General features: G+C 54.6%; 1 protein-coding gene across 1 annotated transcript; it reads right to left on the bottom strand.

The window, feature by feature from the left end:
• Positions 1-583: 583 nt before the first annotated feature.
• Positions 584-26021, bottom strand: LOC144734108 (discoidin, CUB and LCCL domain-containing protein 2-like). Its single transcript, XM_078616169.1, is given in 17 exon segments — positions 584-6176; positions 6879-7025; positions 7586-7635; positions 10341-10443; positions 11767-11898; positions 13369-13543; positions 14094-14201; positions 14203-14222; positions 14804-15019; positions 15558-15598; positions 15799-15932; positions 16466-16538; positions 16865-16916; positions 18062-18199; positions 18959-19037; positions 19417-19568; positions 25737-26021. Coding segments are annotated over 17 exon segments (2331 nt in total). The 5' UTR covers positions 25828-26021; the 3' UTR covers positions 584-5556.
• Between the last annotated feature and the right edge of the window lie 1916 nt (positions 26022-27937).

Below are 27937 nucleotides of genomic sequence, written 5' to 3'. Positions count from 1 at the left end.
TCTCATCACTCCTGGCGGAAGCGGCCTATTCTAAAGGGAGCTCTAGAGCGGTGGTTTTCGCTAATTTCCAGAGGGGGGGAAGGGGGGCCCACTTTCGCCGATAAGACATCATCATTGTGAGTGAGGTTGCCGCCACACATTTGAAACTATTGGGGGGGGGGGGGGGGGAGGTTTGACGGGCCTTGCAATGAAGACCACTGCTCAAGAGCATCCCCTCCCGAGTGTGTTTTGGCCTACTCTCCCACGCTGGCGAGACGTCCTGGTAAAGGTGGGAGAAGTACCCAAACTTTACCCGACGACACGGGACATGCCGATGGGTTGTGGTGAAGCCATGGGGGGGGGGGGGGAGAAACACTCCTTCCATTGCTTCGACTGCCGTGGCTGGAGATCAAAACGGCGCAAACTGCCCCACTGAACCAACATTGCTTCAACTCTTGATGATCGGGAATCCCATTCAGGCCAACACAGCTTCCACAAAAACAGTGCGGTAACCACAGCACCACCACTCCCGCCCAGCCCCGTATCATGGAATTCGAGAAATATTATGACGCCAGCAACAATAATGAGACAAATGTCGGAGACGTTGGAAGAAATGGAAAGTTTATTCAGCATCAAACCCCACATTCCCCACATTACAAACAGCCAGAGAGAGGTCTGTGCCAGGCACGGCTCATGCCAAGATCTGGCGGACTTAATACCAAACTATAAACCACAACCACGCAAAACCCAGGCTAAAATCAAGGTTATACCAGGATCAGATTGACGAGACCTCGTCTAAGTCGAGGTTAAAACCAGGATCAGAATTAAAGTCGGTCTAACCGCTATTGCAGAGTCCTGGATGAAATATTAATTGGCCCAACGCCCAGGGTTAATCCAAGACAAGATGACAATCTTGTCGAAGGCTACGACAGCCAAGGGAGGAGGGGTCCCATGGGCCACGACTTAATTTCATTGGACCTATGGGCTTTTGGGTTGACACCCGTCCAGAAACTGACATGTGTTGGGGGGGGGCTAGGAATTGATTTGTACCGAGAAATCCGCGTGGAACTTTATTTCAGTGAACTGCAGAATGCCGATATAGCCTAGGCACAATGAGAAGTATGTTTACGTTTGATCTTGCGACAATCCGATCACAACCACGTGAAGCTGAAAAATTTTGAAATGGCCCGTGGACAATTTTTATAATTTACCTCTCCCTGCATCGTAGCCGCAGTAATCGCAAACTCGCGTGAAATCTATCATTCTCGATCATTCCCGACACTGCTAGAGACTCATGCTACTAAATTTTGATTTAACTTTTATTGTTTTATATTTATATTATTTCCCTTCTACGTGACTTTACCGAAAGAACCAAGAATACTCATGCTACTGTTTGATTGTTATCGAGGCGAGCGTTAATGTGTGGCTCTGCTGAAGGCATCCGAAAGTGGCAGCCCACCCCACGTACGGACGAGGTTCCCCCTACACTGTGGTGGTCTAAAGCCAGGCAAAAAAAAAGCAGAAATGAGCTGCGCGTGACAATGCCTGTTTTGACAGTGGGCGGGGAAAGAGAGAGATACGGATTCAGAGTGGATTTAGGCTTGAGCCGATTTAGATATAAAGAGGAATGAAACTCCAGCTCCTGTTAGATTGGTCGCGAAAGCCTACGTGTTAAATTGTCTAAACGAGTCAACCGGCCCCGTAGCACCAATCCCACCGTGAGACCCAAACGGTTGACCGTCGCCCCGCTCCGAACGCTCCACTCGGTGTCACCACTTTCGCCCTTCGTTCGCTCTTCACGTTGTTTGGGTTTAAACAGCGCACGTTTCCGCAACGCCCTCTGCGTCCGAATGCTGGCGAGGGCCACCTCCCGCAGTTCCTCGTCACGAAGAAGGGGATCTGCGTCGCCCCCCGCCCACCCACGCAGAGTGAGCGTTGACAAGACTTGCAACGTTTGAGTCGGTGATACAGTAGTTCTAAGCAAATTTTCTTCACAAAACGGAGGAGGGAAAAAAAAACCTACGAACCGCATTCATCCGCGACCAAGACTAAAAGACGATTTCTTAAGTTGTTGTAAAAATACAAAACACAACAAAACTTTCAAGCAACACCTTTCAAAACAATAAAACACTTCAAAGGCCATCGTACCAATGTTAGGCGATAATAATAATAAACAAAATAATACTAATAACTTACAGCCCGTCGTCAGTCCACTGCTGGATGAAAGCTTCGCCATTGCTCTGTCAGTCACGGGGTGGGGTGAGGGGTTCGCTGACCATACTTCAGCGCACCGGACAATGCGGGTTGACAAAGTGAGAGGGGGCGGGGGGCGATGACCGGTTGAGATGTCACTCAACTCAGCCCTGACAGTGACCGGGCGGTTTTTCTCGGCCGTCGCCGTGCGTCTCTTCTTCGGGCGCCGCGTCCGACGTTCCGCTCCACGTGCGCTGGCAGCTTCTTTTAGGAACCGATGAAACGTCGGACGTCGTGCCGAACGACGCGCGTGGTAACGACCCCCCAACAACACCATCGCTGGGTTCATGGCGCGGTACGCTAACTCACCGCCCCCCCCCCCCCATGTACTGAATGTTTATAAACGCTACCGGTCTCTAAATGAAGCACAAAGCAGAGTCGGTAACGGGACGCGGATTTCAAGTCGGAAAAGTCGCCACGCCACCGCGGGGTCAACGCAACGTGACAATCACCGCACAAGTCGAAACGGATAAACCCTTGAAAATAAATACGTCGTGAAGGATACGTACGAAAACAAACTGTGCAGGAATATTCTTTGTGGGGAAAGAAAACAAATGAAACAACATTAAAAAATAATCACAGCAGTAGAGGCGGCTGGGTAGCTCGGGAGGGCTGGGTTCATAATGGCCGTGTCGGAGACGCAGTACCAGCACCGGCTACGAAAACCAGGGTACCAGATCTGAGTTCCTGTCGCCCAACCGCTGTGGTTACACCGGGTACTCAAGTACAGCGAGTTGATGGACTCAGCCCCATCTTCTGTGACGGTCATAGAGACCTTAGGCTCACATAGACGGGGCCGTGATTCAACTTCGTTCTCAAGTGCAGAGAGTTCATGGGTCTCAGCCCGGTTACCAATGACGGCACGCAAAACAAATCTTCACTTTCATTGGCAAAATCCTTGCTCGGATAATTATCCGATGAAACATTTCAGTTGCATTGACCCACGATAAACACTTCTCATACATCAAAATAAAACCGTCCGTCATCTTCATCATCAGCTGGATGAAGGCCTCTCCAAGCCGTCGCCATCCCTTACAGCCCTAAGACGTCACGATCCGTCGAGAGTAGACCTCACACGGCTCCATCTCCACGGCAGATGTCCCCTCTCCGGCGCGTTCCCTCCCTTGGCTGCCAACTACCAGCCATCGCAGCCCTCTCCGAGGGACGCCCTCTCACCCAGGCGCCCTCTCACCCATGCACGTTCCCTCTCTCCGTCCCTCTCAGTGCCTCTCCACGCTCCTCCGCGCACCTTTGAGATTTGCCCTCCTTTGTATTCGCCAGCCCTTCGTGGTTGGTCACCTCCACGCTCAAGGCAGGTGATTACGCACCGACTGAAAACTTCCCCCCGTCTTCAAACTTTCAAATCAACCCGATTAAAAGTTGTATTTTTTAAACGCAGTGTACATTTCATTCTCCACCTGCAACTCGGTCAATCTGGCCACCCCTCTCACTCTGCTCCTCTGAACATGGGCCATTGCCCGAAACGTCAGCCTATTCATTATTTCCCTGTAACGGTCACTGGGAGGTCGCTCATTCTTCTCTGCTGCCCCTTTAGAGTCGGGTTACTCGCCCCTTCCCCCAGCCACCCGTGCTGTCCGACTCCCTGCCCAGTTCAATTCCAGGCTCAAGACTATCCTCTTCTCCTCTGCGCTTTGACTGCCTGCCTCCCCCACTCGATAAAATAAATACGCCCCGCCGTTCCCCGTAAATCGGTTCGAGATGCGGTCGCAGCGTTCATAAGCCGCTATGTGAAGTTCAAATTGTACTGACTCCCACAGAGACCCATGTGTTCACACACAGACAAAAACAGATCCATAGGCCGCCAAAGAGAGCCGATGACCGACTGCCTCCATCGCCACACAAACGATGCCCACAACTTCCGTGTCGCATCCTCAAATGGGGTCACATGTCAGACACTGCCATAAATCCGCGTTGTAATTGCGTTCATGATGGACGTGCGAGGGTTGCTGTTGCTGTACACACTTGTGCTTGTGAATCGCTGACAACGCAGCCTGGCGATTGGTCATTAGCTTCACCCAATCATCAGCAGAGTTGCCTCCCCATGCAACTCTGCTGATGTATGTCGTGATTTTTGTGAAAGCGTTTTTGCGGTTGTATGTGTTTGTGCGGCAATGTGCTCACGGCCAACATCAGTAATATCTGAGCCGGTCCTGGGCTTCCCCTAGGTCGGCTCAGCCTTAAATGAGTACCTGGTGTTGTGTGTAAACATCAGCACTGGGGAGACAAAGGCGGCTGGGCGTGGTGCTAGCCACACCACCCCCTCGTGTGCCGTGCCAGCCTTCTTAGGTGCTCACTAACAGCACTTTCCCTAACAGTCTGTTAAGGCTATACGGGTGGTCTTTGTGTGGCGTGTGTGTATGCGAGAGAGACGGTGTAGTGGTTTGACATACATTGCTACAATCCATTAAGCACACTGGTCCTCCCCCTAGGTCAACTCGGCCTAAATTGAGTACCCAGTGAGCCGTGCGAACATTGTCCAGGCGCAGTACAAACCAACCAGCCACGGCACGAGCCGTGCCGGACACAACGGGCGCTCGCTAACAGTACACGCCGCTACAGATTGCGCCGGGAGCTTGGTCGTCTCTTGCCCGCCGCTTATATACAGTATAGGTAATTATTGCAAACGCCTATGAATTATGATGATTATGCCTATTCAAAACGATCATGCACACTCAACAGTGTAAAAACTCTCTCCGTATCAAACCCTGTACAAACACAACGACAAAAATCCACGCGGGCGGGGGCGCTATCTCCTTCATCATCTTCATCGTCACCGATGTGTGGGTGGAGCGCCCATCGTTATTCTACCCACAATGCCTTCAGCGCGCAAAAACAAATTATCGCCCAGTCGAGTAAAAACTTGATGTTGGAAAACGACGAAACAAAACATAAATAATAATAATGAAAACAATTGTAGAAATTTGCACGTGTTCCGAAGAAATAAATCCACGCGAAATAAAATTTAAACAAAACGAAAGAAATATATAAATACTTCACAAACGCGCAAAAAAAGTACGAATGTACGAAAAAAATAAAAAGTCGCAAAATATAAATAATAATTGAAGTGAAAAAAAATGTAAAATCAACACGCGTGAAAAGATCTAAAACTTAAAACGTAGAACAATTCCAACCGACATTACATTCACATAAACAGCGCACATCCTCATTCCTCCTGTGCTACCACGCGACAAGTCGGCCAATCGTGTCGTCCCACAGACGCCGTGTGACCCAGCGTCGACCAATCACGTCGGCCCACGCGCACCGTACAGCACGGCATCGACCAATCATGACGGCCACCTCCGCTCAACTGCCGCCCCCCTCCACCCCGCCGGCATCACCGGCGTCAACGTTCCCGCGCGTCGCGTTCCGTCGTACGGCCCTGGGTGTGTCGTACACCGTACCACCGTCGCCGCTGGGACCGCCAATCGCCGATGCCGACTGGCTAAAACTTGGCCGCCCCGGCGCCTGCTCGGCCCTGCGTGGGCTTCTCGGGGTGTCGTAGGCCACGGGAAACGCTCGCACAGGGTCGAGCGTGAACCCGATTGGCATCGCGTACTCGGGGACCTGCGCCGGCACCGGCTCGGCGTACAGGTGGAGCGCCGGTGCGGCGGGGGAGGAGAGCGGCGAGGCGTAGCGCGCCGGCGAGTCGTCGTACGCCCCGATGGTGTCGTAGGCGGCCGGGGAAGGGGAGGTCGCGACGGACGATGACGGCGAAGGCGGCGCTCCCGGCACTGGCGCCGCCGGGATGGGAGGGAAGGTGAGGGGAGGCGGCGGGTGAAGAAGGCCGCCGCTGCCGCCGCTGCCGCCGCTGCCACCGCCCCCCGGTGATTGCTCCGGTTCTTCGTAGTCGCGAGTTTGCCGGAATGTGGAGGCCTTCCCTGCCCGCGCCAGCTCGGAGCCGCCCAGCACCAGCGGCTGGTACTCTGTGCGGGAGGGAGGAGAGGTTAAGAGAGAGGTGAGAGGTTAAGGGAGGTTTGATAGGGCTTGAGACTGCCAGTGGTTTTCCAATCCAGGCCCCAGGCCCCAGGCCGGTAACCATTTTCAGAATCGATGAAAGAAACTTGCACTGTTGTTTTAATTGCCGCACCGAGAGATTGAATGAAACTGGCGATTTCCGGATTGAAAATTCTGTGCGCGGACCATTTCTGAGCCAATAAGCGAGAAACGTTGCGCTTATTGCTCCAGACATATCTAAACGTGCGGCAAACCGCTACGCACTGGTTTCTTTACGTGGTTACTGGTAACACAAAAAAACTGATTTTAACAAAAGCGATTGGCGTGTGAAGATGGGAGGCAGGTGGGAGAAAGCTGCTGTCGGACAAATCTGAGCTCTGAGCTATCATAGCTGCAGCTCGTGTCCTATCTCTTCGGCTACAGCCGGCATGCTGTTCCCACGGCTACAGCCGGCGTGCTGTTCCCCACGGCTACAGCCGGCGTGCTGTCCCCACGGCTACAGCCGGCGTGCTGTCCCCACGGCTACAGCCGGCGTGCTTTCCCCACGGCTACAGCCGGCGTGCTGTTCCCCACGGCTACAGCCGGCGTGCTGTCCCCACGGCTACAGCTGGCGTGCTGTTCCCACGGCTACAGCCGGCGTGCTGTTCCCACGGCTACAGCCGGCGTGTTACCGGGCACGCTGTGCTTGCGCGCCGCTGGGCCCCGGTGCGCGTCGCTGCTGTAGCGGACGTTGAGGGAGGAGTCGGCTCCGTGGAGGCCGCCTCCCCCTCGACCCCGCCCCTCCCGCGGGAACACCTGCTGGAGGCCTTTGAACCAGCCTGGGGGGGGCGGGGAGGGGGGGGGCACGTGGGGGAGGGTGGGGGGGAGTGGGGGAGGTGGGGGGAGCGGGGGGGGAGGATGGGGAGGGAGGAGAGAGAGAGGTTCCACGCAGCAACAGGAGTTGTCGTTGAAGGTAAAGGCGCAGCCTGTGCCATTGCTTGCTCACGCCACTGCTGACAAAAGAGGCCTCCACTTGCGGCCGCTCCAGGGGAGTCCCTCTAACCGGGTGTTTAGGTCTACTCTTCCACACTAGCCGTATTCGGAAGAGGTGGAAGTACGCACACTCTTCAATAATCATCACTCTCACGAGGAGGGACAGCTATTGGAAAAGGGCGTAACATGTACGTTGTGATATTGTACGATACCTATCATAGCGCCTGTGCTGCCCCATGCTGCCCTGTGCTGACCAGTGTTGCCCCGTGCTGCCCCGTGCTGCCCCAAGGTACCCCAGGCTGCCCCGTGCTGTCCCAGGCTGCCCAGGACTGCCCAGGGCTGCCCAGGGATGCCCAGGGATGCCCAGGGATGCTCAGGGCTGCCCCGATCTGCCCTGCGCTCTCACCTGTCTGGCCCGGAGTGCAGGGCAGGCTGTATGCGGGCCCGGCGTCCTTCCTGCCAACACAGTCCGGCAAAACAAACAGTTCAACAACACAACCTCGATTGCACGCTGAACACCTACACACCGAGACCCAAAGAACAACACAGAGACCCATAGACTCACACAGAGACCCGCAGACCTACACAGAGACCAAAAGACTCACACAGAGACCCACAGATTCACACAGAGACCCGCAGACCTACACAGAGACCAACAGACTCACACAGAGACCCACAGATTCACACAGAGACCCGCAGACCTACACAGAGACCAACAGACTCACACACAGACCCAAAGATATTCAAAAGCAGCTACATAAACATTCTCACTTATTAAATATTATTATTTTCATGAAAACACAACAGCGTCGGCCGTCTAATGACTAGACCGTGTTTGTGAAGTGTCCCTGCCATAGTTATGTGGAATTTCTACCGCCAGCTCTCGCAGAATGCAACATCACAAGCAACTGGGCGTCTTAAATCTCGCTCCACGGTGTGACCCCACGGCCGTCGCGGCTAAGACGTCGGGATATTTTAAGCCGATTTTGCACAAAATTATAGTCTGCCACGTCGGCACAACGGGTGGTGGTGGCGGCTACGCTGCACGCGGCTCTGTGTGTGACCCGGCACTGTGGAGGGAGCAGCAGAGAGGGTTGGCGGATCACCGCACAAACGTTGCAAAAACTCCTTTTCCGTGGGCGTGCATCGAGGAGGAGCCCCCTACCCTGGCTCGCCAGGAGAAGGCGGTACAGCAAATGTAAGACTCCCACCTGTTCCATCTGTGTGGGATAGAGTGTTTCCCCCTCTGGGTACTCCAGTTTCCTCTCACACGTCTCATGACAATAGAGCCTGCATGTGGCGTGAGGGGACTAGTGGCCACGGGAGGTAATGACAGGGGAGTCAGTTGTGAGTGCGAAGGGACTGGTGGCCACGGGAGGTAATGACAGGGGAGTCAGTTGTGAGTGCGAAGGGACTGGTGGCCACCGGAGGTAATGACAGGGGAGTCAGCTGTGAGTGCGAAGGGACTGGTGGCCACGGCAGGTAATGACAGGGGAGTCAGCTGTGAGTGTGAAAGGACTGGTGGCCACGGCAGGTAATGACAGGGGAGTCAGCTGTGAGTGTGAAGGGACTGGTGGCCACGGCAGGTAATGACAGGGGAGTCAGCTGTGAGTGTGAAAGGACTGGTGGCCACGGGAGGTAATGACAGGGGAGTCAGCTGTGAGTGCGAAGGGACTGGTGGCCACGGGAGGTAATGACAGGGGAGTCAACTGTGAGTGCGAAGGGACTGGTGGCCACGGCAGGTAATGACAGGGGAGTCAGCTGTGAGTGTGAAAGGACTGGTGGCCACGGGAGGTAATGACAGGGGAGTCAGCTGTGAGTGCGAAGGGACTGGTGGCCACGGGAGGTAATGACAGGGGAGTCAGCTGTGAGTGCGAAGGGACTGGTGGCCACGGGAGGTAATGACAGGGGAGTCAACTGTGAGTGTGAAGGGACTGGTGGCCACGGCAGGTAATGACAGGGGAGTCAGCTGTGAGTGTGAAAGGACTGGTGGCCATGGGAGGTAATGACAGGGGAGTCAGCTGTGAGTGCGAAGGGACTGGTGGCCACGGGAGGTAATGACAGGGGAGTCAACTGTGAGTGCGAAGGGACTGGTGGCCACGGCAGGTAATGACAGGGGAGTCAGTTGTGAGTGCGAAGGGACTGGTGGCCACGGGAGGTAATGACAGGGGAGTCAGTTGTGAGTGCGAAGGGACTGGTGGCCACGGCAGGTAATGACAGGGGAGTCAGCTGTGAGTGTGAAGGGACTGGTGGCCACGGCAGGTAATGACAGGGGAGTCAGCTGTGAGTGTGAAGGGACTGGTGGCCACGGGAGGTAATGACAGGGGAGTCAGTTGTGAGTGCGAAGGGACTGGTGGCCACGGCAGGTAATGACAGGGGAGTCAGCTGTGAGTGTGAAGGGACTGGTGGCCATGGGAGGTAATGACAGGGGAGTCAGTTGTGAGTGCGAAGGGACTGGTGGCCACGGCAGGTAATGACAGGGGAGTCAGCTGTGAGTGTGAAGGGACTGGTGGCCACGGGAGGTAATGACAGGGGAGTCAGTTGTGAGTGTGAAGGGACTGGTGGCCACGGCAGGTAATGACAGGGGAGTCAGCTGTGAGTGTGAAGGGACTGGTGGCCACGGGAGGTAATGACAGGGGAGTCAGTTGTGAGTGCGAAGGGACTGGTGGCCACGGGAATGTTCGAGAAGGGAGTGTGGTCAGGCGACGGAAGAGGACGGTGGAGTCTGCCGGTGGAGCGAGCGTCCAGAGTCAGCGAGAATGACTGAGAAGGGGGGCGTGGCCTCGTGTCGGTATATAAGGGGGAGATGCGCGGGAGACTCGGGGCTGTTGCAGTGGGATCTCCGCCTGATGTCAAGTGAACGTGTCTTCAATAAAGTGCCATCTCAAGAGAAGTGTGCAAGTCGTCATTACACACATAAACCGCTCATTAATCGGCCAATAACAACTTTATATACAGAGGACCGCAGAGCTTGGGAGGGAATTTGGCGCCGGCTCCTTGCCACCTGGCTGCTGCTGCTGCCTTCCTGCTCCTCGTCTGTGGCTCCTCCTCCTGGCGCCTCCGAGTCGTTCCCTCTCTCCCTCTCGCTCTACTATTAAGGTGGACGACTAACGAGGTGGACGACTAACGAGGCGGGTGGCTAACGAGGCGCCGTGTCTCACCGTCCGCGGTCGCGCCTCCTCTTGCCGCAGATGAAGGACAGGACGAGGAGCACAGCAACGAGGACGACGCACACCGGCACCAGCGTGGACACGAGCACCAGCTCTGCAGGACAGAAGCAAAGATCACCCATGTAGCCTCAAGTGACTGTCGGGGCAAGTGCTTTTTGTGAACACCTATGAGTGAAGGATGGTACAGCACATGGGGGGGTGGGGGCAGTGTCCAGCACGACCTTTGTCTCCGGTGCTGATGATTACACAAGATAAATGGTACTCGTTTAAGACTGGGTCGACCTAGGGGAAACACTAAGGCCCGACAATAATGATGATGTCGACAATGATAACGACAACAACAATGCCGCCGACAAAAACACCTAAACAACAACGGCAACGATGATAACAAAACAACGATGACAGCGACGACAACAGAATCGGAATAATTATTAACACTGAAGGAATCCGGCGAGCCGTAAAGCTCTTTTGCACAGACGTCCAGTAGTTCACAGATGTCCACAACGACAGCGGCATCGACGATAACAATCCCTGGAGGGTGACGGCTTGGGTGGCGCGCGGTCGTGTTTTAAAACGAAATCACTGACCGGAGATTTGTCCATGCAGGCAATCCTTGGTTTACGCGCTTTTGCGGTCGGCCAAATTTTCAAATACCGCGGCGCGCATTGTCTTTCCACCATTGTACTGACATACGCCAGGCGATTTTCGAGACGACGTCACCGGCGACGCGACGCACGCGCCACCCCTAGCCTGGCACCGCCACCCAATGGCGTTGCCAACGGCGAGTGCGGTACGATAGCCGGCGCGCTTTCCTGTACTGTGCAGCATCTCGCCGCTTCTCTATCCATCCTCTCCGCAGCGCAACTCCGGCGTGCTTGCAAGTAATGCTCTCTTTTTCATGTTTATTTTACAGGTATATTAGAGTGTAAGTGATTTTTTTTTGTATTAAAGTATTATATTGCATGCACTTGTATTGTATTGATATAGGCTAGGATACAATAGGCGATTATGTCTGCGACTATGAGTGAAGTCCCCTAACCCCCCGCTCCTTTACCATTATTTAGGGGAAAATTGCTTTTCACATACGCGATTTTGAGATGCGCGCGCTTTTCCAGGAACGCATCTATCGCGTATGTCAAGGAATGCATGTATACGGAAGAAAGTAGGCGTGGTTTTGCCCGAAGGTGCGTGTCTTTGCCAATGTATGTTATTGAGGATTGTGAAATTAGGTTAATTGCATCCAATATTTTCAGTTGGTTTGGCAGCCACCCAGATTCATTGCCAATACATCCGTGGATCGAGTAATCCCATTGGATGGTATGAGCATCATGTGACATGCCCCACCTTTCTTTTGATTGGCTAAAATCTATACAAGATGGTCGCAGTCCGCTTTTGTTGTAACACAGCGCCGCGTTACCTCTCTGCGTGCCGCCTGGCATGGTGCTGCTCTTGATTGCCGTCACAGTGGTGGCCCCCATCTCCGCTCCCTGCCCCGGGGGCCACTCCGTGCCCACCGGTGGAGAGGCCCCCACCGGCCGCATGGCACGAGCTGCCGGGGGTCAGGAGGGGGGGAGGTCACGGGACGAAGGAATGAGAGGACAGCGGGTCGGGATGAGTCAAGAAGAAAGAATAAATTATAATCATTTTGCTTTTTGGTATTTTACCAGGTAATGGCCCACTGAGCTACGTAGCTCTTTTTCAGAAGCGATCTGCCTACCACAAACAATAGCTCATTGAAGTGGCTTATCGCCGCGTGGACATTTACAGCGGCCAAATACTCTAAAGGGATGTTTATTCTGAATGGTGCGGGGAAAAAACCGGAGAACCTGCAGAAAAATCCACGTGACCACGGGGAGAAACAGACACGCAATATACAGCAGGCATCAGGATCCGGATCGAACCCACAACCTCCTGCCTACCAGGCGATGGAGTTAACATCTCGCCACCGTAGCACCCCCCCCCCCACCCCAAAATTACCCAGGAAAGGCACGGAGGGCCACATATACGCACCAACAACAACGAAATGTCGCTTGAGATGCACAGACATAGGATGACAACAACAACAGCGGTGACGTCGCCAAGGCGCCTGTGCCTGGCGCACTTTGAGGCTGTCATGTTGTTGTTGTTGTCATCATTGAGGCTGTCATGTTGTTGTCGTCATCATTGAGGCTGTCAAGTGCAGAAGGATTGCTCGGCTTGCAGGTTACGGGACAGACCCAGATGCCATGGGTTGATTGACTGAGATGGCTGGCAGATGCACCACCTGTGCTCCTCACTGTGCCAACTCGCTGCGTTTTAGCCACCCGGCGCTGCGCTCGTCGTTGCGAGCGTCACTCCTCCGCCCTCCGTTGTTGTTGGAGGGCGACTGCCTCCAACTGCCCAGTAGCGGCCTTCATGAGCCTCCCTACACAGTTCGGTCTTGACACCACTGGTACCAGTCACCAGCAAATCCACTCAGTTCAGCATCCTTGTTTAACACATCAGTCCATCTCTTCACTCGCCCGTACCGTGCCCGTTTAGCCCCCTCTATCCAGCCAGACAGAAGCTGCTTGGGCATGCGGTGGTTGGGCATGCGGGCTACATGACCCAGCCAACACAACCTCACCTGCCAGCGGAGCTCACCGATGGTACCGTGTCCAGCTATTTCAAGGTTCTGTGAGCTCTTCACACAATGCCATCTGATTAAACCCAGGATAGATCATGGATAGGTCAACCTAAATGTTTCAAATGAGCGCTGTTGTTCCTTTAAAGGGGTCCACATTTCACAAGCATGGAGAATGGAGGACACGTAAACCAACCTACAAACATACAAAGACAAAGATCCCTCGTATAGCCTTAACAAAGTGTAGGGGCAAGTGCTGTTAGCGATAGCGAGCACCGATAATGACCGGCACGGCACACGAGGGGGTTGGGGCTAACCGCTCCACTACCGATCCTCACAATATACACACACGCACACACACACGCACACACACACGCGCACACACGCACACGCGCTCACACACGCGCGCGCGCTCACGTCGTAGTGTCCCCGCAGCCGCCGCCGTGGTTGGGAGCTCGCAGCCCAGCAGCTCCAGCTTCATGGCGATTTTCTGGTGCCAGGCGATGGGACAGACGCGCACCAGACGCGTCACCAGCGCCGGCACAAAGTTGTTCCGCACGGGGCTCAGGCTGTCCACGTTACCCTGGAATAGCTGGACGGTGGGCGGGGGGCAGACACGCCGGTGTGGGGGGGGACGGTGAGGGGGGGGGGGACGAGAGGGGGGTGTTAAGGGGTTCAATTCTGGGTGGGGTCGCTGTCCCCCCCCCCTCCCAGTTCGAATCTCTTGCAGCGCGCGGCACCACCAGGTTGTGTTAGAGGAAGTGGATATCGCAGAGGCAGCTTCTGAGATGTCACCTCTGATGCCCCGCAGTACAGCAGGTGGGCAGACGTGAGGATGCAGGCGGAGCAGAATGGAATCAAGGAGGGGGGCGGCAGGGAGGGTTAAAGGGGGAGCACAGGGGATCAAGAGGGGGTTCAAGGGGGTATTAAGGGAGAGCAGGAGGGCATCAGGCAGACCCTCTCGGTACGCCCGATATGTGTCTCAAGAGTCTCATTGAAGTGGCGGTTGTGTTGTGGGCAATTTCAGACAATTTTTGGGGACAGCTAGGGGGATCGGGGGGGGGGGGGGGGATCAGGAGGGGGGTGGGGGGGTTGGGGATGTGAGAGGGGGGGTGAGGGGGGTTGCCGAGGGGACGGCCCACCTTATCGGTGCCGCCGATGTTGTTCTTGTACGTGCTCCATGCGGCCCCGTCCAGGCTCCACTGCACCTTGTAGGCCGAGACGAAGTAGGAGGGTTGTGGAGGACCCCCCCGAGCCGGCCGTCACGATGCCTGAATGACACGCACGCACGACACGCACACACGACACGCACAGCGCGACACGCACACTTCTTATTCACCTCGTTTTATTCTTTTACAGACGGAATGACCGTGCGATGGGGCGAAGGTGCTACAATGTGACAGCATGACGGTGTTTCTGTGCGACAGCGCTACGATACTACGACGCTACAATGCGACCACATGACGCTGTTTCTGTGCGACAGCGCTACGATACTACGACGCTACAATGTGACCACATGACGCTGTTTCTGTGCGACAGCGCTACGATACTACGACGCTACAATGTGACAGCATGACGGTGTTTCTGTGCGACAGCGCTACGATACTACGACGCTACAATGTGACCACATGACGCTGTTTCTGTGCGACAGCGCTACGATACTACGACGCTACAATGTGACCACATGACGCTGTTTCTGTGCGACAGCGCTACGATACTACGACGCTACAATGCGACCACATGACGCTGTTTCTGTGCGACAGCGCTACGATACTACGACGCTACAATGCGACAGGGAGACAGAGCGGCGGCGTTTCTGTGCGACGGGTGCCACGACGCGGTGCCACCGAACCTGTGACGCGCCGCTCCTTGTTGAGGTCGATCTGGAGCCAGTGGGGGGGGTCGTCGAGGCGCGCCACCCACGCGGGGCCAGCGTCGCCCAGGCGCGCGCTCCACAGGGGCAGCTCCGTCGCCACCCTGTCCTTGCCGACCTGCGCCAGCACGGACGACGCCGAGAGCTGAGAGTCGCGGATCGTGCCCGACTCCATGCCCAGCTTGCCGTAGCAGCCTGCCAGGGAGGAGGATGGGAGGGAGGGATGGGAGGGAGGGAGGGGCGATGATCAACGTGAAGATAGGGAACACAGACAAGGGGCAGGATAACACAAACGTAAGGAACACGAGCGACACGGTAATTAACACAGACGCAAGGAAGCCAATTTACGACGAAAACCTGACATTTTTCGATTTAAAGCTTTCGTGACTGCAGGGATTCATCTTCTTGGTTCTTTCGGTAAAGTCACGTAGAAGGGAAGTAATAAAATAATAAAAATAAAACATAATAAAATAAAATAATAAAATAAAATAATATAATAAAATAAAATGTTATTATGTTTTATTTTTATTATTTTATTACTTCCCTTCTACGTGACTTTACCGAAAGAACCAAGAAGAAAAAAAACCTGACATGTCGCTCCACGTGCATAACACGAAGAAATAATGATCGTAACGCGCCGATTCAACACAGCGACGGCGTTCTCGACGATTGGACACGACGGCTGATAGCACGAGGCGCGTGGGGGCGCGACGTGGGCGGAGACGTCGCATACCCGTCGTCTTGAACGTGAAGAGGTTGGGGGAGTCGCTGCCCCTGTCGGACACGCAAAAGGGAGTGGACACGCGGACACGTGTGAGCGAGCGGGCAAAGGGCGCGTATGTGTGCGTGCGTGTGTGCGTGCGTGCGTGCGCGCGTGCGTGCGTTCGCGCGTGCGTTCGCGCGTGTGTTCGCGCGTGTGTTCGCGCGTGTGTGCGCGCGCGTATGTGTGCGGGTGTCCGTGGCGTGCGTCTCACTGGAGCGAGGTGACGTTGTTGGCAAGCCGGCTCTCGTAGAACTCTCGCCCCTTGCTCTGCACGACGCTCACCACACCCCCACGGTCCGGCGCGATGACGCCGGCGTGCACCGCCGCCCGGCACACCGGGGAAGACTGGCGCACGAACACACACGCGCACACGTACACACACCAGCACGTACAAAGGTAAAGACAAATATCCCCCGTATAGCCTTGACAGACTGTAGGGGCAAGTGCTGTTAGCGAGCACCTATGAAGGCCAAAGACAAAGATCCCCCGTATAGCCTTGGACAGACTGTTGGGGCAAGCACTGTTAGCGAGCCGAAACGGTACACGAGGGGGTGGGTGGCCAGCACCGCGCCCGACCGCCTTTGTCTCCCCAGTGGAAATGTTTACACACCGCACCAGGTACTCATTTGAGGCCGAGTTGACCTAGAGGAGGCCCGGAACCGGTTTAGATAATCGTCACTGGTGTTGGCCGTGAGCGGGAATCGAACCCGTGTCACCGGGTTCATAGCGAAGCGCGCTAACCGCTACACTATCGCTCCCAGCACGTACGCACACATACATACATACACGCATTGTGGTTCTTGTCGTGGTTGTTGGTGGTGAGGGTGCTCATGCTGTGGCGGTTGTTGTGGTGGTGTTGGTGTTGTGGTGTCACTCACGTCACGGTACCCGTTGGGAATGGTGCCGGAGACGTCGCCGAACGGAGTTAGGCACCCGGCCGGACAGAACCTCCTGCACCGCCAAGATGCATGGGACACACGGGGGACACAGAGGGGACAACGGGACACACAGTGGGGACAGACGAACACAGCGGGGACACGGAGACACGTGGACACACATAACACGGTTAAGTCAGACGCATAGACACGCACAGGACGCGTGTGGGTCTGTGTACGAATTTTTGAGGCTGTGTGTGTTGCGTGGGTAAACATCACCACTGGGGAGACAAAGGCGGCCATGCCAGCCTTTAGTTGTGCTGTCCGCTAACAGCACTTGGCCCCGGGCACAGCCTGCGTGGACCACACGGGGGACCCTTTGTCTTTGTTTGTATATCTCACGTGAACTCGTGGTCCGAAAAGTCCGCCCCGCTCTCCAGGCACGTGATGAGGTCTGTAGACGACGGCACACGATACTCGTCGTCAATTCATCATCATCGACATCAGCCATGTCCTCTCCACTGCTGGACTGACACTCACCCGACTCAAGCCCAACCTCCGAAGCCCAACGGCGTCCAATATTGTTTTGCAGGTCACTTGTTTATTGTTTCTAGATTTGAAGCTTTCGTGACTGCAAGGATTTCATACTCTTAGGTTTTTTCGGTAAAGTCACGTAGGTAAAAAATAAAATAAAAATTAATAGAAGTAATAATAGAAATAAAATACTAAATCACGACGTTTCGGAGGCAACACAAGTCTCCGTCATCAGGTGGGACCGTCACAGCTAGATTTACCGTATCAAGTGTGGCAAAAATTCCAAGATACACGTTCTTAAATACAAGTTAAGGAGGGAGGAGGGGGGCAGGGGCTTGTTTATTGTTATTCACTTGAGCGGCTTACCGATGAGATTCGTAGATGAGTGAGTGGTTGAGCGATGAGTTGTGTGGAGTAGTGAGCGATGAGTTGTGTGGAGTGTTGAGCGATGAGGTGTGTAGAGGAGTGAGCGATGAGTTGTGTGGAGTAGTGAGCGATGAGATGCGTAGATGAGTGAGCGGTTGAGCGATGAGTTGTGTGGAGTAGTGAGCGATGAGTTGTGTGGAGTGTTGAGCGATGAGGTGTGTAGAGGAGTGAGCGATGAGTTGTGTGGAGTAGTGAGCGATGAGATGCGTAGATGAGTGAGCGGTTGAGCGATGAGTTGTGTGGAGTAGTGAGCGATGAGTTGTATGGAGTAGTGAGCGATGAGATGCGTAGATGAGTGAGCGGTTGAGCGATGAGTTGTGTGGAGTAGTGAGCGATGAGTTGTGTGGAGTGTTGAGCGATGAGGTGTGTAGAGGAGTGAGCGATGAGTTGTGTGGAGTAGTGAGCGATGAGATGCGTAGATGAGTGAGCGGTTGAGCGATGAGTTGTGTGGAGTAGTGAGCAATGAGTTGTGTGGAGTAGTGAGCGATGAGTTGTGTAGAGGAGTGAGCGATGAGTTGTGTGGAGTAGTGAGCGATGAGATGCGTAGATGAGTGAGCGGTTGAGCGATGAGTTGTGTGGAGTAGTGAGCGATGAGTTGTGTGGAGTGTTGAGCGATGAGGAGTGGACGAGGTTACTGACCGGCATGGTCGTCGATGGCGTACGAGAGGAGGAACCCTCGCCCGGGCTCGTGGGACCCGCTCTGGAATCGAATCGTCACCTCGTTACTCTCGGACACAAGCTCCTGCTTCACCTTGTCCAGCTCCCCGCAGAACGTGCCTGCACCAACGCATGCAAGCGCGCACACGCACACACATAAAAGACAAAAATTCCCTGTGCAGCCTTGAACAGACTGTTGGGGCAAGTGCCGTTCACTCGCTCTCGAAGAGATAAGCGCCAGGATATTTATTTATACTGCAGATGTCCAGTAGGGGTAGGTCAGAACGTTACAACAAACAACACAGAAACACGATAGCAGTGCAAAGTATTGAAAAGGTCAACAAATCACAAATAATATACCAATACAACTAAACTACTTTCTATCTTCCCAGGTAAAGCCCACTCAGCTATCACTTTCGTTTTCAGAAGCAACTTGGCAGCAAACGACGGCTCAACGGAGTGGCGGTGAGGAGCCAGCGGCGTCAACAATCGCCGACGCTCTGTGATCCTCGACACGTGAAGGTGCTATCAGTGAGTGCTGCATGTGGCAGGAAGCCAGGGCACCCGGAGGAAACCCAGGCGTGCGAGGGAGGAGGGCAAGGGACGGGTGTAGTCTGAACGTTTGCTGTGTCGCTTTCTCCTGGCGAGCCAGGGCACGGCCCCTCCTCGACTGCAATGGGAAATTCTCAAGATTCACGCCATCCGCCAACCCTTGCTATTGCCGCTGCCTCTGCAGCGCTGGATTACAGGCAGCCACGTGCAGCGGCGTAGCAACCACCACCGCCGCCACTGCCACCGCTGCCACCGCCGCCACCAACACCACCAGAATCACCGCGCCGCTTCGTTAGCACCGATGTAGCGACGAGTTTTGTCTCTCACCCATCTCGGACCAGTTGGAGATGCCGCTGTAGATCTTGACGTGGTTTTCTTGGCAGTGGAAGGGTTCTGGCGCCAGAACCTAAGCGGGATGACAGACGATAGATGCAGACAAGAACCGAGGATAGAACTTGCAAGTTGAATTAATACACTTTTTACGTAAAAAAAACCACTTCAACCTTTCCCGTTCTGAGACGTCTGTAAGTTGCAGGGTGGGTCCTGTCCACAGCTGAATCTCGGAACATATATTAATCCTGTGACATCTGACCCCACATATTTATCCATCACCTGTGAACCTGTGAATTTTTCAGGTGTCCTCCGACCCAACTGGTTTTTTTACGTGAACTCCGACCCCACAGATTTCACCTACGACCTCTGACCCCGCCATTTTTTCTGACAACCTCCGACCCCACTGTAGTTTTTTTAACACGATACGGGGGGTGGGGGGGGGGTGTCGCAACCTGCAAGTCGGCGAAGCGGAGGCGGATACGCCGGCCGGGCGGCACACGGAGCGCCCAGACGCAGACGGCGTTCGCCGGGGACGCGGCCGGGTAGCCGAGCGAGGAGAGCGTCCCGCTGAGCGCCCCCAGCACCGAGTGGCCGCACCCATCACCTGCGCGCGCACGCACCACACACGCAACACACACACACACCATGCCCAGCCGCCTTTGTTTCCCCATTACTGATGTTTATACAAAAAACAAATCTTCCCCCAGACGCACCCCCCCCCAGCCTCAGCCGAAACCAACGTCAAGTGCTGTTAGCGAGAACCTACATACACACAAACACATGCACACAAAGACACACACACTCACACACAAAGCACCCTCCCTATAGCCTTAACAGAATGTTGGGGCAAGTGCTGTTTGCGAGTAGCACCTATGAGGGCCGGCATGGCACACGATGGTGTGGGGTGGCCAACACCACACCCAGCCAACTTCGTCTCCCCAGTGATAATGTTTACACACTGCACCAGGCACTCATTTGAGGTTGAGTCGACCTCTAGGAGACCCAGGACCGGTTCAAATAATCACCAGTGTTATCGGTGATGAGTGGGAATCGAACTTTCGTCGCTGAGTATCATATCGGAAGCGCGCTAACCACGACACCACCGCTGCCCGTACGGGTATTTGGCCTACTCTTCCACGCCAGCCAGCCAGAGACACACACATTGTCCCACTTCAGGCGACTTGCCAGCTGATCACCGACCGACATTTACACCGCTGGGTGGAGGAAGGCGGAGTGAGCATGGAGGGAGGGTGCCACGGTGGTGAGATGTTACCTACCTCGCCTGGTATGCAGGAGGTCGTGAGTTAGATCCCAACCCCTGATACCTGTATATTTGGAGTTTACGTGTCTCTCTCCCTCTGTTCGCTTAGATATTTCTCCAGGTCCTCCAGTTTTTCCCTCCACATTTCGAATCAACGTGCGTTCAGAATATTTTGCTGCTGTACATTTCCACGTGATAACCCACTTCTCTGAGCTATTTGAGCCCAGTTCGCTTCTGAAAAAAAGAGCTACAGTAGATAGCTCAGTGGGGCCTTACCTGGTAAAATAAAACTGTTTCAGTTTAGCTCAGCCTAGCTTTGTGGAAGATTTAAGAAACCTGCACCACCATTTCAACCGCCCGCCCCCGCGGTGAGACGGAGTCGAACCGGTGACCTGTGGGTCGCGAGCCTGGTACGCTTGCCGCTGACCGTTAAACCGCCACGGTGACCGTCCGCTGCCGTGCAGCCGTCCGTGGCGGTGACGCGACGCCGGGCGCATCGACCCTCCGCCTCCAGACGCCGGGTGTCTCTCTCGCGTAAAATCTAATTTGCCGTCCGAATTAAGGACGAAATTGAGAACTCGGCTCGCTCAATTAGCCACCCGCAGCGTCGCATCGCTTTCACTTCAACGAGCGACGTCGCAACCAGCGGGCACGCGCACACACACTCCAACACACCGAGGTCTCAAGAGTCTCTTGCCAAGAGGGTCCTGTGCCGACGCTCGCCGGCACGGGGATGCGGGCGCACTGAGTTGGCCGCGAGGCTTCCTGGCCTCGTGAAGCGATAGCTCAGAGCTATCTGCGCGCGATCCACCAACCCTTGCTGCTGCCTCCACAGCGCTGGGCTGCAGGCTGCCACGGTGCAGCAGCATGGCCACCACCGCCCACCACCCGTACGGTGGCTAGGAGATGTGAATTGCCTCGTCTGGTATGTAGGAGGTCGTGGGTTCGATTTCGACCCTGACGCCTGCTGCTGTATATTCGGTGTTTGCGTGTCTCTCTCTCCTGGATTTTTCTCTGTGTCCTCCTCCGGGTTTTCCCTCCACATTTAGAATCGACATCCTTGCATTTAAGAGTATTTGGCTGCGATAAATTTCCACGTGCTGAAAAGCCACTTCGTTGTGCTTTCATTTGTGTCGCTTCTGAAAAAGAGCAGCATAGCTCAGTGTAAAGTAAAAATGAGTCGATTGTTGTAGTTTATACTTTGTCCTCTACTCTCTGCCACGATGGCCACGTGGTCGGGGAATCTGAGATGGTTCATTGTTGTTGTTGTTGTTGTGCTGATTCCGTTTGTTTACCCAGGGGGGTACTGCGCAGTGTTTTGCCAATGGGGGGGGGGAAGGCAATGGATTGATATGTACAGTGCAGTACAGTACGGTATATCCCAATCGAGTAAATTTGCGGTGAGATCTTTGGAACTTTTCTTTGTGATGATCATTGTATTGTTACATGCACTTTTCTCTCTCTCTCGTTATTTATATATTCATCTTTTTAGTGTTTAATTAAGTAAGTGTGGGTTTTGTGTTTGTATCATCTGTGCACGGGACTGGCCAATTGATGTGCAAAGTTGTGGGATGCAATTGCATCCCACAACGCTGCACATGAAATACTATTATCATAAAATAACATTATTGTTATAAAAAAAAAAATGTATTTGTCGAATTCGGACCTCGACATTGGCGCACGATGGGGCCCTGCCCTACCCTTTCCGACGACGTCACGAGATCTTTAACGTCCACTGCGAGAGGCGTGAAGGTGCCTGGTAGAGTAACTTTTTTTTCGACGGTTAATACCGCCGCACTATTACGCTCGGGGGTGGCCGCTGGATTCGAACCGCGAACCTCGGGACCCTGTCGGTCCCGTTCGTCAGCCCGCTGCAGGTTCGCGTGGGGGTTGTTTGACCGTACTTCACCGCGCTGGTCCTGGTGGTGGTGGGGAAGCACAGCTGTTCGAGATTAATAGTGACTGGTGGAGTTTTTTTATGCACTGCCCTCTGCTGCCCGCAACGCAGCCCCGCAGCAGCCTATAGCACCTGGTATGCACGAATGTGACAGCCCCTTCCGAGCACTGTCCAGGCTCGACTCCGCTTTGCTGCCGAGATCTGACAGCATTGTGCAGATTTGGTCACTCACCAACTCACTCGCTCTCGCACACTCACCAACTCATCTCCACCCGCTCAACCGCCTAATCAACTCGCTCACAATCTCATCCACACTGCCGATGTCTGGCAGATCAAGCGACAAAGCGAGGTGTTTCGGGCTAACCGTCGGCCCACTCAGCCACCCACTCACTCGCCACAGACACAACACGTCCGCGCAGTGACTCATCCGTACGCCAACCTACACATAGAGAGCACAAGTGGTGTACATCGAATCATCGGGATATCCAAGGAATTACTCATCCACCGACCATCATATTGAGTTACCCCAGACTCCCGCACCCCTTCACATACTCACCCACCCACTCACTCACCCATTCACCTACTCACCCACTCACTCACTCACCCATTCACTAACTCACCCATTCACTAACTCACCTACCCACTCACTCAACCATTCACCTACTCACCTACCCACTCACTCAACCATTCATCTACTCACCCACCCACTCACTCACCCATTCACCTACTCACCCACTCACTCACCCATTCACTAACTCACCTACCCACTCACTCAACCATTCACCTACTCGCCTACCCACTCACTCAACCATTCATCTACTCACCCACCCACTCACTCACCCATTCACCTACTCACCCACCCAATCACTCACCCATTCACCTACTCACCCACCCACTCACTCACCCATTCACCTACTCACCCACCCACTCACTCACCCATTCACCTACTCACCCACCCACTCACTCACCCATTCACCTACTCACCCACCACTCACTCACCCATTCACTGACTCACCCACCCACTAACTCACCCACTCACTCACTCACCCACCCACTCACCCACCTACCCACTCACCCACCCACCCACTCACCCACCCACTCACCCAACCTCTCACTCACCCACTCACTCACTCACCCACTCACCCACCCACCCACCCACTCACCCACCCACCCACTCACCATCCTCTCACTCACCCACTCACTCATCTCTTCACCCCAGCCACCCATTAACTCACTCACCCAGCCACTCACTCAACCTCTCACTCACCCACTCACTCACCCACTCACTCACTCACTCACCCACCCACTCACTCACCCACCCACTCCCTCCCTCACCCACTCACCCACCCACCCACTCACCATCCTCTCACTCACCCACTCACTCATCTCTTCACCCCAGCCACCCATTAACTCACTCACCCACCCACTCACCCACCCACTCACCCACCAACTCATCCACTCACTCTTCCACTCACTCTTCCACTCACTCTTCCACTCACTCATCCACTCACCCACCCAACCACTCACCCACTCACCCACCCACTCACTCAACCATTCATCTACTCACCCACCCACTCACTCACCCATTCACCTACTCACCCACTCACTCACCCATTCACTAACTCACCTACCCACTCACTCAACCATTCACCTACTCGCCTACCCACTCACTCAACCATTCATCTACTCACCCACCCACTCACTCACCCATTCACCTACTCACCCACCCAATCACTCACCCACCCATTCACCTACTCACCCACCCACTCACTCACCCATTCACTTACTCACCCACCCACTCACTCACCCATTCACCTACTCACCCACCCACTCACTCACCCATTCACCTACTCACCCACCCACTCACTCACCCATTCACCTACTCACCCACCACTCACTCACCCATTCACTGACTCACCCACCCACTCACTCACCCATTCACTGACTCACCCACCCACTCACTCACCCATTCACTGACTCACCCACCCACTCACTCACCCATTCACCTACTCACCCACTCACTCACACACTCGCTCACCCACTCGCTCCCTCACTCACCCATTCATGAACTTACCCACTCGCCTACCAAAATACTGCCAATGACCCACCTATGCAATCATCACCCAACCGCACAGCCACTCAACTACCCATACACAGCCACTCAACTACCCATACACAGCCACTCAACTACCCAACAACCCTTCAAACTCACACACCCACCCATCCACTCACCTATCAATCCACATACACAACCACTCACCTACTGACCCATCCAGACTACCACTCACTCACCCACGCATCCACACAACCACTCACCCAACCACACAACACAACCACCCATCCACACAATCACCCACACAACCACTCACCCACACAACCACTCACCCAACCACACAACACAACCACCCATCCACACAACCACCCACACAACCACTCACCCACACGGCATGAAATCCGGCTAGGCCTCTATCCCAGCACAATTCACCCCCACCGCGACAGCAGTGCTGTAACCACCACCACCAGTAGCTCCTACATCTCCCCAACACTCACCACCACCCTCACCACCAGTAGCTACTACGTCTCCCCAACACTCACCACCACCCTCACCACCACCACAGCTACTACGTCTCCCCAACACTCACCACCACCCTCACCACCACCACAGCTACTACGTCTCCCCAACACTCACCACCACCCTCACCACCACCACCACAGCAACTACGTCTCCCCAACACTCACCACCACCCTCACCACCACCACAGCTACTACGTCTCCCCAACACTCACCACCACCCTCACCACCACAGCTCCTGCATCTCCCCAACACTCACCACCACCACCACAGCTCCTGCGTCTCCCCAACACTCACCACCAGCAGCTCCTACGTCTCCCCAACACTCACCACCACACTCACCACCAGCAGCTCCTACGTCTCCCCAACACTCACCACCACCCTCACCACCAGTAGCTACTACGTCTCCCCCACACTCACCACCACCCTCACCACCAGCAGCTACTACGTCTCCCCAACACTCACCACCACCCTCACCACCAGTAGCTACTACGTCTCCCCAACACTCACCACCACCCTCACCAGCAGTAGCTCCTGCCTCTCCCCAACACTCACCACCACCCTCACCACCAGCAGCTACTACGTCTCCCCAACACTCACCACCACCCTCACCACCAGCAGCTACTACGTCTCCCCAACACTCACCACCACCCTCACCACCAGCAGCTCCTGCCTCTCCTCCAACACTCACCACCACCCTCACCACCAGCAGCAGCTACTACGTCTCCCCAACACTCACCACCACCACACAGCTCGCTACACAACAACAACACAGAGAAAGAGACCAACCCTTGCAGGTTACTACTCTGGAATCCCAAACCGAGGATCAATACTAACCCGGCCCTCCACCACGACCCCGGCCCTCCACCACGACCCCGGCCCTCCACCACGACCCCGGCCCTCCACCACGACCCCGGCCCTCCACCACGACCCCGGCCCTCCACCACGACCCCGGCCCTCCACCACGACCCCGGCCCTCCACCACGACCCCGGCCCTCCACCACGACCCCGGCCCTCCCCACAATAGATATCGATGCCGGTACCTTCCTGCGGAACACCGGAGCGGATCAGAGCGGCCACGAGTAGCCACAGCAAGCTCCCGGCAGCGGCGGTCTCTACGGCTTTTCGCCGCATGACCACGGGGTTGGTGGTGGTGGTGGTGGCGGTCGTGGTGGTGATGATGATGATAGTGGTGATGATGGTGATGATGGCGGTGGTGGTAAAGGCCTTGCTAAGTCGTTGCCGAGCAAGCTATACATGGATGTGTGTGTGTGTGGAGAGGAGTACGCGGCCTTGCTAAACCATCCCTCCTCCCCACATCTCTCCACTTACCCCCCACACCACCCCCCTGATTCCCCCATGACCCCCACCCCCCCTTAATGCTGCCCTCCCCTAACCACCCCCACCCACAATCGTCACTTCCTCTTTGCTACGCGCAGCGGATGCGCTTTGCCTCGCTGCAGTTGCCACGAGTCGAGCACGTGGTGGCGTAGTTTGCCATGTGTGGCCCAAACGCCTCTCGGAGGACAAAGATCCACCTCGTGTAGCCTCTGCGGAAGGCTGGTTTGGTAGTGGCATGCACTGTTTGCGAGCGCCTGTGAAGGCTGGCACGGCACGGCACACGGAGGGGGTGGGGTGGCCAACACCACGCCCGGCCGCCTTTGTCTCCCCTCTGGTGATGTTTACGTACCGAACCAGGTGCTCATTTGGGGGCTGAGTCGACCCAGGGGAGGCCCTCCCAGGACCGGTTCAGATAATATAATCGTCACTGATTTCGATTTAAAGCTTTCGTGACTGCAGGGATTCATCTTCTTGGTTCTTTCAGGTGAAGACGGCTGCTTGCGTTGTGGCCGAAACGTCGTGATAATGATTTTATTATGTTTTATTTTTATTATTTTATTACTTCCCTTCTACGTGACTTTACCGAAAGAACCAAGAAGATCGTCACTGATGTTGGCCGTGAGCGGGAATCGGAACCCGGGTGGCCAGGTTCATAGCGCAGCGTAGCGCTGACCGCTACACTACCCCTCCGCCCCTGTGGCCAAATGCCTCTCGCACACAAACGAGCGTTCGTCTTCGGCTATGGCGATCCACTGCTGGATGATGAAGACCTCCCACCAAAGGTTGCTGCTACCTCTCACGAAACAGCGATTCGTGGAGTCTAGCCCAGCAACCCTCACTTGCTGCACGCCAGATCGTTGTGGTCGCCCCATTATCCACACGCTGGAAGTCCGCTCTTACTGGACGCGTTCCATTTCCCTGAGCGTGTCAGTGGAGTGTGTATGTTCTTCTTCTTGGCTCTTTCGGTAAAGTCACGTAGAATGGAAATAATAAAATAATAAAAATAAAACATAATAATAATTATTCTCACGACGTTTCGGCCACAACGCAAGCAGCCGTCCTCAGGTGAAGAACAGGTCTATCGAGAAGACAGTCTGAAGTTTCAGAACAGGTCTGTCGAGAAGACAGTCTGAAACTTCAGACTCTGTCTTCTCGACAGACCTGTTCTTCACCTGAGGACGGCTGCTTGCGTTGTGGCCGAAACGTCGTGAGAATTAATTTATTATGTTTATTATTTTATTATTTCCATTCTACGTGACTTTACCGAAAGAACCAAGAAGATGAATCCCTGCAGTCACGAAAGCTTTAAATCGAAATGTGTATGTTCTCTCATGTTCTGCATAATGAGAGTGAGTGGAGTTCCCTTACGTGACTTTACCGAAAGAACCAAAGAGTTCCTGCAGCCACGAAAGCTTCAAATCAAGATTGAGTGGAATTTGTATGTTATCCCCCTGTCCTGCAAAGTGGGAGTGAGCGGAGATTTCATGTTCTCCCCTTGTTCTGCATGGGTTTTCAAAGGGTTCTCCGCTTTCCTTCCATGGCTAACAACCCCGCAGTGTAACCGGTATTGAACCATCCATCCCAATGTTGAACAAGTAAACCCGTAAAAACAAAGTTTTTCACTATAAATCCTTTATATGTGTGGCGGCTAGAGTCTTCTCGTCCTCTGGCTTGAGATGGCTGCCATCTATGCGTCAGATGATTGTCTGCCAGTATTAAGCAATTGGTAATTACATATTTAATTTGTTTTCCCTAAACAGTGTAAAATTTTGCACGGTCCTAAGCAAGCAAGCGAACTTAATATAAAGGATTTAAAAAATATATTCGCCTGTGGAGGACGCGGGGATCGATCCCGCGACCTTTGGCATGGGAAGCGAGGGCGCTACCCACTGCGCTACTCTGC

This window comes from Lampetra planeri, chromosome 50 (assembly GCF_965212315.1).
Source record: "Lampetra planeri chromosome 50, kcLamPlan1.2.h2, whole genome shotgun sequence".
Taxonomy (NCBI): Eukaryota; Metazoa; Chordata; class Hyperoartia; order Petromyzontiformes; family Petromyzontidae; genus Lampetra; species Lampetra planeri.
Note: the sequence above shows the minus strand (reverse complement) of the source record. Positions and strands in the feature narration are given on the sequence as shown.